General features: G+C 36.6%; 2 protein-coding genes across 4 annotated transcripts; one reads left to right on the forward strand and one right to left on the reverse strand.

Moving 5' to 3' along the window:
- The first annotated feature begins 362 nt into the window (after positions 1–362).
- Positions 363–6,179, forward strand: LOC105159221 (lysophospholipid acyltransferase LPEAT1). Of its 3 annotated transcripts, none has more exons than XM_011076207.3 (9): positions 363–1,191; positions 2,376–2,495; positions 2,618–2,655; positions 3,306–3,370; positions 3,719–3,787; positions 4,151–4,284; positions 4,746–4,886; positions 5,223–5,286; positions 6,042–6,179. In XM_011076207.3, exons 1-9 carry the CDS (start codon positions 682–684, stop codon positions 6,074–6,076), a joined length of 1,176 nt encoding a protein of 391 aa, XP_011074509.1. In that variant the 5' UTR covers positions 363–681; the 3' UTR covers positions 6,077–6,179. The 3 variants fall into 3 exon arrangements, with proteins under 3 accessions (XP_011074509.1, XP_011074512.1, XP_011074508.1); XM_011076210.3 differs by lacking the exon at positions 6,042–6,179 and adding an exon at positions 5,384–5,521 and having other exon boundaries at positions 364–1,191; XM_011076206.3 differs by lacking the exon at positions 6,042–6,179 and having other exon boundaries at positions 365–1,191; positions 5,223–5,521.
- LOC105159222 (deSI-like protein At4g17486) lies at positions 6,174–9,838 on the reverse strand. The gene is made up of 4 exons (XM_011076211.3): positions 9,200–9,838; positions 7,318–7,583; positions 6,842–7,129; positions 6,174–6,659 (listed from the first exon to the last, which is right to left on the reverse strand). Exons 2-4 carry the CDS (start codon positions 7,526–7,528, stop codon positions 6,406–6,408), a joined length of 753 nt encoding a protein of 250 aa, XP_011074513.1. The 5' UTR covers positions 7,529–7,583; positions 9,200–9,838; the 3' UTR covers positions 6,174–6,405.
- Positions 9,839–13,959: the final 4,121 nt, after the last annotated feature.

Raw genomic sequence — 13,959 nt, forward strand, 5'->3', positions numbered from 1 at the left:
AAACTACCCAAATTCATTTTCATACGCGCTAATACATATGAGAAGATATATCTTCATCTTTATAAGGATAATTTGGTCAGAAAAAACTTTTGACATATAATATGTTAATGGTAAGTCAATCGTTAGTAAATATAAAATTTTATTTAATTTTTTTTGTTTATATCATCAAATTTGATGAATTTTGATTAATAAAAGAATCTAATTACTGGATGTAAAAATCAATTAAAATAACAGATGTAATTTCACAAATCACAAAAAACCTTTTGGGTAATTGTACTTATCCCGAAAAAATGATGTGTATGTATGAAAAGAATATAAGATGTATTATGAATTGATGATTATAAGTAAGCAGTAGGTTAAATAAGGTGGTTTATTACCCAAATCCACTCCAATTAGCTTCAACCAGATCTCGGCCGTACCTATTTGCACAAAATCCGAATCATCACCATACCAATACCACTGCGCCAACTGGATCTAACGGCTGAAACGCGAGTCTGCACACAACTTGCATTACAGCCACAACACCCAACTGAAACGCGAACTACTCACGCGCCAACACACCTGTTTCCTCCACGCGTCAACTCCACCCCCCCAGATCTATTCCAACAGCAATACAGCACTTCCAGAGCAACAATGGCGGCCCGCTAAAGATCCCAAGAAAGAGAAGAAAGGCCGAAGAAAATGGAAACCGAGCTTAAAGACCTACCTCCTAAACCCGCCGAACCGCAGCCCGAATCCGATGAGAGCCCGCTCCTCAAACCCGAACCGGTAAGCCCCGTACCCCAAATCTCGATATCCAGCCAAAGCATCGAGGAGGTGGAGATAAAATTATACGCACCCTTTGTTCGGCACGATGTTTACGGGACAATGGGGAGGGGGAAGTTGCCATGCACGGAGAAGCTTTTACTTGGTCTGGGCCTGGTGTTCCTGTTACCGATAAGAGTGGTCGGGGGGATGACTATCTTGTTTTTTTATTACGTGATTTGTCGGGTTTGCACTGCGTTTCTGGCTCCGAACAGGGAGGCTGAGCAGGAGGATTATGCTCACACGGGGGGGTGGCGGAGGGCGGTGATTCTGCAGAGCGGTCGGTATCTGTCGAGGGCTGTGCTGTTTGTTTTCGGGTTCTATTGGATTTCTGAGACCAGGAAGGGTAATGAGGTTGATGGGCAGTTGAACAGTGAGGCTAATGAGGTCCCTTTTTTTTTTTTTTTTTCTTCTTGCTGTTTAGTGGTCTGATCTGCTGTTTTGTGTAAAAATGATCTTAGATATGTTTTATTTGCTTTTGGTTGTTGTTGATTTGCTTCATTAGTGTGAACTTTTTTTTTTTTTTTTGGTATAAGTTTCATTAGTGTGAACTTGCTTTTCATTGTTTGAGTATTTCTATATTTTCTTAATATGGAAATGTGGTTGATGACAATGTGTACCAGGATCATTTTTAATATGTTTCGAGTATGTGGCTGTGATCTACATGTGCATGCATTTTAATGTCTGCCTGCACGCACTTGGAGCTGCGGCAAGGTGAATTACTAGTGCTAGATTATGTGTTTCTGTATTGACATAGTTGGTAAGTTTACCAAAAGTGAATGTGATGTTAAAATGAAATTACTGATTGACTTTAGAACAAGTAGAATGCAATAGCTGATCTCGTTGATATTGAACAACAAAGTAAAATGTGATGGTTTGGGTATTGGTTCATTTTGTTAGATCAGTACTCTATCAAGCCAACGAATTCTTTGTGAGATGGGGAAGTAGTTAACCTAGAAGAAACTGAAAAGGTGTTTCCTTGCGTTGCATTTGGGTCATGTGATTGATTTTCTAGGAAGAAAAAATGATTCCAGTTGTCTCCTTGAATTTTTGGAACTATTTTCTCTTGTTGTCCACATGGTTGGACTTCTTTATTCAGTGAAGAACCATCTCGCTATTTATTCAACGTAATATAAAGATATTGTTTGGTTTTTCCTATATGGAAATGTTGCCTCTTTGGTCCCATATATTATTTAAGTCCAACTTTGTCTGGAATTCACTATAGTGCTCAAGAAAAGTTAAGAAAGTTCACATATTTGTTAATGGTTGTATTTTAAATTAATCATAGAATTGTGAAAAAGCAATTCATATGGCACGGGTCTACAATTAGTGTTAAGATAAATTGCAGTTTTATGTTGAAGTTAAATATGCCAATATTATTCCTTGTGATTAATGATGGTATTACTCATTGTAAACCATTTTGCTATGGTCTACTTTACTCGTTTGTAGATTGAGTTGCTTCTGTCTTGGTAATGCCTCATCATTATTTGATACCTTAAGATTCAGAGAATAAGTCTTCTGTTTTGTTAAGGTGTAGTTCATTTGGCTTATGCTTTTCCCTAACTTTTCAGCCGGCACATGAGGATCAACTTGAAGAGGTGGAAAGACCTGGGGCTATTGTATCTAATCATGTATCTTATGTAGATATATTGTATCACATGTCTGCCTCTTTTCCAAGCTTCGTCGCCAAGGTTAGTTAACTCTTGCTGGAATTGTTGTTTTTGTATGCTCTTAAGTGACTTTACATAATGCAATGTGACTGACACCTTTGCTCTCTATTTTGTCGATTATATTTGCATTTTTGTTGCTGAAGAGATCTGTGGCGAAACTTCCTCTCGTTGGTCTTATAAGGTTGGTTCACTCTACTTTTTATGTGTGTTTCTATGTACAGAAATTGTGTATTTCAAAGCATCAGAGACGGACATCAAATTCTGTATTTCAATCTGCTATTTGCTGTGTATGTATTTATTAGAATGTCAAATTTAAAATCCAATACAGTAGATCTTTCCATCTGCCATCTGTTGTGCTGTGTAATTGGTAAAATAGAATGGAAGCTCTGCCAACCATAACATATTTGCCTTTAGGTTTGATTTGTCAATGACATGCAGATTAGTAATGCAAGAGTGGCATGCATGATTTTGTTAATGTGAATATTTTACTGGAAAGAATATATGGTGTTTCTTTATTACCTTTCTCATCTGGGTTTCTGCATGAATGACCCTTTCAGCTTTTGCCAACCTACTAGGTACAGACATGTGCCATCTTGTTGTGGCTTTCTGACCCCGTGTGGACTTGTCTTTATTGAGAATCCTAATTTGGGCACTTTTATTATCGTTGTCCTTTTAAAAATAATTCTCTGGTAACACGCAAGACGATTACTGTGACATGGTGAAATATCTGGATAAGCAAATTGGTAGCATTATATGCCTTGGTTGGATCATATCATGTTTACAGGTGATTTTTCTTAATACCTTAAACTGTTACTATTTTTCATATCACAGCAAGTGTCTTGGTTGTGTCTATGTACAGCGCGAGTCGAAATCATCAGACTTCAAGGGCGTCTCAGGTACTTTCTCTTTTCAATTTTTAAACAATTTAGTCACTGCACAAAGGATGGTGTTTTAAGCATAAGTTTTCTCTGTCTGACACCAGATTAATATGCATCTTTCACATTTTTATGGGAAACCTATGCCAACAAAAACTATCTATTGATCACAGTACATCACTTACCTATTCGGGATGTTGGCAGCAGAAGCACAAAAATAGCTATTATGTTAATGTCAAAACTGGAAAACTAGGTCAATATAGGAAATCATTCTTCCTTTGTATGCTTGGATCTGCTATTTTCCACAGACAGTTAAGAATTTCAACAGTATAGTTGCTTTCTTGTTATTTTGACCTTTGTTGTTTGCAGGTGTTGTTAATGAAAGAGTTCGAGAAGCTCATCAGAACAAGTTAGCTCCAAAGATTATGCTTTTCCCAGGTTGTGTTTGTCATCTGATTTTTTCCCAGAAAGTAGTGCATCATCAATCTTAGACTAGTGTTTTATCTGTCCACTTGTAAATTAAACAGACCTTAAGGCTGACTAAAATACACTCATCTATGCCTTTAAAGAATGAGTTGCCAAATCATTGTGAGAAGTTTCTGAGAAAAGAATCTATATGGTGGTTACAGTGTCACTGTACACGAGAAAGAATTATCAAGTCCTAATGGTATATTTTGAGAAGCTTCTATTTGCAAATTTTGCTTATTCCCTTCAGTAGATGGTCCTCTTTGTGTCTTCTATATGCTTGTTACTACAGGGTCGATAGATTGTCTATTAATCCAACTTTGGTTCCTTCAACAGAAGGCACAACCACAAACGGAGATTACCTCCTTCCGTTCAAGACTGGTGCATTTTTGGCGAAGGCTCCAGTACTTCCTGTCATTTTAAGATATCCCTACCAGAGATTTAGTCCTGCATGGGACTCTATTTCTGGGGTAAGTTCCTCCATCCTGCAATGTAGTTTTTGTTTTCTTGTTCTCTCAGTGGGTATTCTTGATTGTACATACTCTTGTGTTGTCACTTCTCCTACCTTGGCTGAAAAGGGATTACTGCTCATTTTTATTAAGAAAAGCTTCTCCATTGTTTTGGGTTTTTTTGCCCGGTTTTTCTTTGAAATAATTTGAAGTCACAATTGTATATAATGGAGATGGTATTTCTGCCTGATTTGCTCAGTTGACCTGCTCTTCATCCAACTACAAGGGGATAGTGTGTTGGTTTTTTACGAGTGTCCTTTCTGTTGATAGCTGATGTTCACTTAAAACATAAATGAACTAAGGTCGATTATTGTGTAAAAGTTTCCAAAGAAACTCTCATTGCTGTTGCTCCTAGTTGATGAATCCCTCAGACATATATGCAGCCACAATTTGTCCAATCTTGTAACTTGTATGTTGTGCAGGTGCGCCATGTGATTCTTCTTCTCTGTCAGTTTGTAAATCACATTGAAGTGACACGATTACCGATTTATCACCCCTCAGAACAAGAAAAGGAAGATCCCAAGCTTTATGCTGAAAATGTTAGACGACTGATGGCTCATGAGGTATTTATTCTTTCCAAGCTTCTTTTTAGCTGCAAAGATTTAGAGAGATCAGTCATCAGTTTCTTGCTTGTCTGGAATCTCATTAAGCTGTCAAATATGGGTATTCAAAGAAGTATCTCGTTCTTGTTGCACCTTATAGACAAATGTTGAGTGTTGTAGAAAGTACTTTATCTCAATAGCGAGCAACTTCTATAGTTGCAATTTACAGGATTGAAAAATTAAGAACCTATGAATTTTCTCTTTCTTGTCCTATGAATCTACTAAAAGGGAAATAAACAGAAAAAGATAATGATAAAAGGCAAAAATGCCTGATTGGCTGTTGATCTTATGATGCAGGGCAATTTGATTCTTTCGGATATTGGATTGGCGGAGAAACGTGTTTATCATGCTGCTCTGAATGGTAATATTAGTATGCCTACTGTTTTGCATCAGAAAGACGATTGATAATTTCATCGCCTGGCTCTGAAAGTTATCTTGTCCATCTTGGATGTTAACAGTTTAAATTGTAGGAAGCAATGTGGGAGGCTGACACCCATGGGGACAAGAATATATTAGAGTTGTTGTTAGACTTCTGTAACTATTTTTTGTACACAATTGGATGGCCAAATAATAAAATTTTCCGATGTTCCCGTGGAGTCGTTTTTGGTCTCCATTTCAAGAGCTCTGCATACATCTTCTTTGCATAGTCAGCACAGAAATTTACTAAACGCCCTTCAATGTCCTTTGGTTTTAATCTGAATGATCTCTTTGGTGAGCCTGCAGGTTTGTTTTTGTGAAAGATAGTCTGCGTCCGCCATGTGTATTCTCAGTGTATAAATTTATTTTTTGATCCCCATAAAAAGTAAAAACGAGCCCTGATGAATTATGTTGGAATAACTTATTCTTTCTTGTTTATACAATTTGTTTTTCCAACATCTCAGCCACTGCTATAGCTTTGGTGGGATTTTGGTGTACCACTATTAGACAGTTTGGCATGAAGTAATCCTGAATTCAATTGATTAAACACAGTGGTGTCTTAAAGTTGTGTTTGTTACTTCTCCATGGAATCTGTTTAGACTGTCTTCCTAGCTTGCTGATATCCATTTATTTGATCTTGCAATGCGAAGTTGAGAAATTAGAGTTTTCTTGCAAGTGGCTGAATTCCTCTGTTTTCAGTTTGGAAGGTAGCAAAGGATGGTCTCCGACCATAGGAGAAATAGAACATTAGACCACGGAAGCAAGATAGATGCTTTACATCAGCGAGCGCTGCTCTATATGTTCTACACTGTGACACTAAAAACCAGCAAATGAACAGCACAAGCATGGCAATACTTTCTACTGGGAGTTGGTTGATTTACATCATCTCCTACTAATCATATGAAATACACAGCTACAGAGATGAAAAAAGAATCGTCAAGAGGGACAGAAAAACAGAGCACCGCGACTATTCCCTCCGACAGGCATGATTTTGCTTTAACATAACATAGAAAACACATTCACGATCCCAGGAAACTGACCATACAATTAATCATCTCTCCTCCTACCTCTCCTTGAGTGAGCCATTAGCAGACCTTTTTAGTTCCCACGGGGGCAAGCATCCTTTCAAGGGTGACTGTAGCAACAAGGAAGAAGTCGAGAGCTGCTTTTGCCTTGACGAGATAGAGGACAGACAACTAAAAGTACTTCTTAGACGTCTCTTCTCGCAATTGCTATCATCGTATGCTTGGTATTTGGGGTCGTGTTGCACAGCCGTAATCTTAAGGGCTTCAGGCAGGACACAGTTGAAGATTGAACCTAGGCAGGCCCAAATGCACGGAAATAAGGTTAATTACAACAATCTCCGATGGGGTTAGTGTAATTACTCACTGTAACTTTCTGGTTATGAATTACAAAAACTTCTCTAAGTTTTCTTTTCCTTTTAAAGAAAGCCTTACAGTCACCTTCTTTCTTGGAAGTAAATAAACTGGAAAATTTACCTAATTTGGCAAGTCGATTGACCCACTTAGGAATTCTTTTCCCTGTCAACTTGTAACATATGTCCTTGCAGAAATGGTTGCAGTTCTTCACAATCAAGTGATACGTATCACCATTGTAGCTTGCAGCTTGACGTTCCATGAACTCCCTAACCTGAGTAGCGTCCAAAGATGTTGTCCCGATGAATATCGACTTCCTGAACTGAAATCCAGGGCACTGTCGAGGTTCAACTTCGAAAACACCACTAGATGGAAAGTCATGCGCTCCAAATGCATATTCTACACCATGAACTGTGAAGTGGATCCAACAAGTTGAATCAGAAACAACATTCTGGCAAGACTGCTTTCCAGAAAAATTATAGAATGAACTTGTATGTGATCATGAATGTAATTGTAACATGATTAACTTAACACGATAATTGTCAATTTCCAGACCAGAAGAACTAGAAGTAACTACAACTGAAAAATGGACAGCGTACCTTCGACGCCAGAGTGAAATATACCTAACCCCGCCCAATAAAAATAACCATTCATGGGTGTCAAGTCATAAACATTGAGATAAACTGGAGTTCTTTTGGCACCATCATCATCCGACTTCACTTTTGAAAATAGACAGAACCGACGAGCCGATTTCCCGGTCAACCGAAGGGGCACTATTGATTTCCACCCTTTCTTTGATCTTAGCGTCATGGTGCTTCTGCTGGGCAACTGAACATCAGCCAAGACCTAATAGCATTTCCTGCATCTGGAGAAAGATGGAAGAGAACCAGGTTAAGAAGCAATCTATTTTCAGGGTTTTGACAGAAAGATGCACAGTAAATCAGTAAACTTAGAGCTTTAGATGCGGATACTGGCAAGCATATTTAGCTGAGAAACAATACTGAAAACTGATGTATTTATTGGGTGTCCAGATAATCAATGTGCAAGAATCCAAGAATGCAGGGGATAGACAAAACCAAAATGCAGAAACAGGCAGATCAATTTCTTTCTGTTCGCTTCTGCCTGCGGGATATGATACGTTGTGACAATCAATTCAAGATCACAATAAGTCCTTCCACATCGCTTATGCTAAAAAACAACGATGAGGATGCTTATCTTCATTTCTTAAAACGTTATGGGGTAAGCAGCATGACTATTACAAAATGGAACTGAGTCTTCTGATGATAACGAGTCAGATTAATGGTTATCTGACTATATTATGTTTATTGATATTTGTTTCTAGTCAACTGTGTAAAAATCCATCTTATTTTATTTCCACTTCCCTTTGGGAACTTGTATAGTATATTCCACGAACATTACTAGACCTACCAACTGTAATAGTTGGACCGGGATGACGGGCCTGGCATCTCCGAGACCTAATAAGGAAAGAGTTCTCCGAGAGAAATGTTGGTATGCAGCCGTTCAAGAAGATGAACTCTACAGAAGGAAAATTCTGATATTTTGTTCAACTTCTGAAAGCCGATTATACAAAGTCAAAAGCACATTCAAACGACTAACATACTGTTGCAAAAGAATAAGCCGGTAATACCTTGGACCGGTGTTAATTATCAGGTCAGCGTCGGCGAGCAAGCACACATACAGCCCACAAATTTTAATCCAAAATGGAAAAACTCAAACAGAATTCTTGAAAGGAATAGGACAAAATCAACAGAAAAGATAATAGGCAACCATATTGCTGATGTGCAAGCATAATGGGAGCATGATTGCGTGCTTGACTTGACATAAACATTTATGTCAAACTTGCTAATCATCACCTAAACATAGACAAAACATACTATTAAGAACAGCAAGAACCATCATCGTTCGTTGCTGAAAAGTGTAAACTTGGTCATCTTTGGTTGGAGATTCTGACTATGAGGTAAGAGTATGACGCAGTTCCAAGAACTTCACCATGAATTCTACAAGTACTAGATGAATTAACATACGAAAACCATTTAAATTTCAAAATATTTAGACCGGCCCTTGATATGCACAAACAAACAAAACTGCATTCATCACAAAACCTACAATAAATCGAAACAGTGAAACGAATTATGCCACATCAAGTGAAAACGGAAAGCACATCAGCTTCAGATTTGAGAATGAGAACATAATTTTATTAGATCTTGTTCTCAAACTGGAACTTTTTACAGCAAAGACGGAAGAAACTACGGAACAGAATGTTCAAGAAATTCTTGAAAACACAGATCAGGGCCTCGAAAAATTTGCATAGAATTCAAGCTATTCACACAAACAAGTAAGTTGCAACAGAAAATGCACTGCCGACATTAGCAAAAGAAGAAAGACAACAAGAATTTGGCCCCAGAAAACAGAAGCTCGTGAACAAGAAAGCAAAAAGCGCCAGGAAGAGAGAAGACTCACAGATATGGAGGCGAATGGCATTGGTGGATAGCCTAAAGATTCCAGCTTTCAGCTTCTTCAGAACATTGCTTACAAGCAGTGGACTAAAAGAATGTATTTCTGTGCATCCGTGAATGCTTCACAGAGAGAGAGAGAGAGAGAGAGAGAGAGAGAATTGAGATGGGTTAATTAGCAAGCGTCTGTTTCTCTACCTTAAATTATTAGCACACGTTCATCCTTTTCTGACAGATCCCAGGTAAGAAAATACTGCAAGAATGCAACCAGAGGTTTGAAATCTCTAACAAAAAACTGAATCTTGAGCCTTAAAAGAATTATTGTACTAGTAGCTATTTAGTCTACTGATAGAAGAAAAAAGGAAAAACAAGAGGTGTCTGAATGAAGAGACCCCAAGTTTTGGAAGCTAAGGAGAAACTGACACATCAAAAAACAATTCTTTTTCTTTCTCTTTGCTCTTTTATTCATCTTCAACCACAAATAACGGGTAGAACAAAAACTTTGGCCCTTCTTTTATTTCTTTTCTTTTCTACCATTTTTCTTTTTTACTGTTCTTGAGAATAAAGTTACACTGAGAAAGGCAGTAAAACAACTGAGTAAATGACAAGCCCAGTGAATAGAAAACACATTGACAAACACAGATGCAATTCCAACAATCCCTTTCTCCCTTTTGATATTTTCTTGGGGTTATTGAATTATTTTTGCCGAAGATTTGTTCAAATTAATCACTTTTCAGCCACACAGATGTCATATGCTATTTCCCTGGCTCTAGGTAATCTATACACACCAAGACCACTCATTTTATTTCTTTCAAATTTTGAGCACAAGAATTTGTAACATAGAAAAAGAAAAAAAGAAGAAATAACTAGAATCTAAATATGAGTAAAAGGAGGATTCTTTGAGGACAGAGGCGAGTCTTTTGATGTAAAACTCTGTGGTTTATTCTACAGCAGCCTTCATTTGGCAACTGGCCTTTGGCCTTTCACTTCCTACAGATATTGAACAATTCTATGAAACATTTTCCTAGGAAAATAAATAATTAAGAAAAAGACTGTCCATTTCAAGCTCTTACAATGGTCTCCACCAAAAATGAATAAGACACGAGCAAACCAATTACTATAGCAAAAGGTACAGCTCTATTAAATATTATACAGCCCCTCAGGGACCCCAACTCACATGCTATTTCTCCCAAGATTCAAGACTATCTTATCAAGGCATATGTTTGAAAACAATTATAGAAAGAAGATATTACTTGGATTTGCAGACTGTATAGGCCTAGCTCTTGTGTCCCTCTTGAATATGTGGAGTTGTTGCCTAATCCTTCTTTATCATCAACTAGTCTAATTACCTATCTTTTTCATTAATTTATGAGAAGTTTCGCGTGTAATTAATGTAGTTTTTGAATTCAAACTTGATCGAGTTTACAGTATTTGCTCAATGAATCTAACTCTTGTCTTGTTTTCAGAAAACATATAGTTCAATGTATAAATTTATTTGTATTTATCTTACACTAGTACAAAACATATTAAAAACACCGGAACACATACACATGTTTCTATTTTTTCCTCATTGTATACCAAAAACGAAGAAAACATTCTTAAAATAGAAAGAAACAAAGCCAGCAATTCGTTCAGCGAATTAATTCACTGTTAAAATTGAGCATAAAAATGGTGATGAACAAATGAAAACCAAGTTGACAAATTGGATGGAAAGAAAAGGAAAGTCATGCAAAACTAGCATTGAGTAATAGTCTTGGAAGAACACAGAAAATACTTTTACTGATTGTTAAATTGTAAGTCTCATTTATGGTGAACTATAATAATGGAAGTCAACTTAACTATGTAGGTTTATTAAAGAAAATGCCAGCTCTGTCATGAAGAGGTACAGCTACTTGTCTTCTTCTTTTATTATTATTATTAGATAATTTACAGCTGCTTTTGCTTGTTTTTGGAAACCTTCATAAAACACTCTTGTCTGGGGTTAAGGGAAAAAAGGGGGTTCCAAGAGTACAATAATGGCAAGCTGCACATTCATCCAGCACAACTTCATCTAGTGCTAGGATTTCACTTTGCCCCTTATCTATCACGGAGAATGAGACTGTCCCTACATCCCTTTACTGCATCATTTACTCATTTTAATTCTTTAAAATATTTCACTTACCAGAATTCCTTAAAAGCCCACAAATTCAAAATGCCAAAGCAATTGGTTATGTAAACTTTTGAATTAGTAACAATTTTTTGATGAAGTGGAAGCAATTGAAAGTAAAGTATGATAAGAGGACCTTTACCAACTCATGCTGGAAAGTAAAAATAGTTTATTGTTGAATTAGTCTCTTAATAGAGTTATCAACTATTTTAAAAAAAAAAAAGAGAATCCTAATCCTACTAGATGTAAAACACTCATTGAACTTACGAAATTTTGGACCATCTCAAGATGCTATGAGACTCTGTCCAAAAATACTTTACCACGGTAGCAATACTCCAGTATAATATTGGGCTCAAAAGATAATTTCAGAAAATAAGAAAAATACGCAGAGTTCATTTAAAATAGAAAACTATAAAGAAACGCTCAAACGGTGGTTGAAACAATGAAATTTCGAGATGATCGCAAGGCCCCTCATGAAAAAAGTATGAGGGGTTGAATTCTCATTTGGAAGACAATCGAAACGGTGGTTGGCACACCCATAACTCCAATCACATCAAAAGTTATAGCTATTTAAAATTTATCATCAAACTACACAACCAAAACACTCAGTCTTCGACTTACACTTTTTGAAACGTTCTAAAAGAACATCCGCCTCTTGTTCCACATCATTTTTCTCATGCAATTTTTTTCTTTTTTTTTTTTGGTGAGTAAATTTCTTTGCTTTTCATTAGTTATATATCATAAATTGCTAGGACATAAGATGCATTTCTCTTGTCAGGATATGAAATTATTGATGAGACCGTCACTCAAGCAATTTGTTTTTAAGCATTAAAGATGTTATAATTTTTGTTTTGTGGACGAGGTTCTATGACAATCAATGTTGAAAACAAATATGTAAAATAGTTCTGTAGAAAAATTCAACCTATTCTTATGTCCTGTAATTAAAAATGGCGTTTTACATATACACTTTTACTCAGCTCATGGATGACCCTTTTCATAGTTCTTCACTCTTCACAAGGTTAAAGTGGAGCAAGAGTGTTGAAATGGACCCATGCCTCCTGCATGAAAAAACAACACAAGTCCTCTTCATATGTAACATGTAACATGCATGCTAGTTCCAGTGTTTATGTGCAAAATCTATTCATCAAATATGCATGCGACAATGGAAAACATCTAGAAGAAACCAACTAATTGTAAGAGAAAAAGGTTTTCGATACCTTAAAAATATCAAAAACTTTATTGCTTTTGCTTCCAGTAAGTCATGAATGGGAGGTGTTGGTTTCCATCTACTTCATGCCCAAGAACCTGTAAAACCATCCACTAGCTAATAAATAGAACTAAAAGCATAATAGAAGAATTAAGAAAAATATTGAATTTGCAAGAAATTCGTTTCTACGTGGGAGGTCATGATACACTTCAGAGGGCAAGACATAATCAGGTTCTTTCGCTGCAAAAATCAAAGAAGCCTAATGTATTGCAGAGTTGACAGCAGCTACGTTATGTTCCCTTTCTTCCCAGCTGATCATTGTCGAATTGTAGCATCTAAGCCTGGACTACTAAGGTTACATTTTAATTGAAGACTATGTTGTTAAAATTTAATTTTGGAAGAAAGGATATGAAGAAATACAGGTTCAGCTATTAGGCCGACATTTAATTAGGACTAAGTGCTAAAAGGGGTTATAATTCTTTCGTGTCCCTCTTGTTGCTATAGACATTGAACATCGATTTGTGTAGGAGAATTTGATGAACATGTGGTGAAAATGATCGAGAAAGTGCACTTGATATACATTGCAACAATCATGCATTGTCCTGTTTCTGCATATTTCCAGAACCATTAATCAAATCAACTGTGATTTTCTACTGATGTTGAGTACCTTTGTGTCCTCAGAACCTAGACCACTCTTTGTAACTTTTCAAGATCATCAGACAATTCTTGAACCTGCTAAACCATGATAATATCTAACGTCACAATTAAGTTAAGACTTCAATAGGACATAATATTAATATGACAAGCAGATTAATCAGTAATCAACAAGTCATATACCAGGAGGTTATCTTCTAAGCTGACCCCCAGAAACATCATCAAAATCCGGAAAGTGTATTGATGGCGTTTTTGGGAAGTTTCTGAAGAAGCCTTGAGGAGTATATTACGGGAAAGAAAGTTCAAATAATATTTGACGGGAAAATCTAATGTTGGTAGATTCTGCATGAAGTCCTTTTATTGGATAACTTGATAAATGGACACTTAAGTGCCCTGCTTAAAGAACGTTGATCAAGGAAAAGGGTCTAAAGAGAATCAAGATTGTGATAATCTGAGACATCCTTGATGAAAGTTCCTTGTTGAGCTTCAAGTTTTTGTCTCAGATTCTTGAAAAGTATTGCAATTATAATTTTTCAAATACTTATTGCATGAAAAGGACTTCAGAAATGGGCTAGAAATCGGATGCAGAAATTAAGGGAAGAAGACAGATAAAGTGGGATTCTCATAATTCTCTTGGTGCCCGTCAAAAGCAATTTCTTCGGTATATTTGAATCACTCAGCCGCTATCACAATGTGAAAGATGTTGAAAACTCATGATTGGCAATTCACAGTTCATATGGTCTGTTTTTAACCAATTTCT

Source organism: Sesamum indicum, linkage group LG3 (genome assembly GCF_026168435.1).
Source record: "Sesamum indicum cultivar Baizhima isolate 11 linkage group LG3, ASM2616843v1, whole genome shotgun sequence".
Classification (NCBI taxonomy): domain Eukaryota; kingdom Viridiplantae; phylum Streptophyta; class Magnoliopsida; order Lamiales; family Pedaliaceae; genus Sesamum; species Sesamum indicum.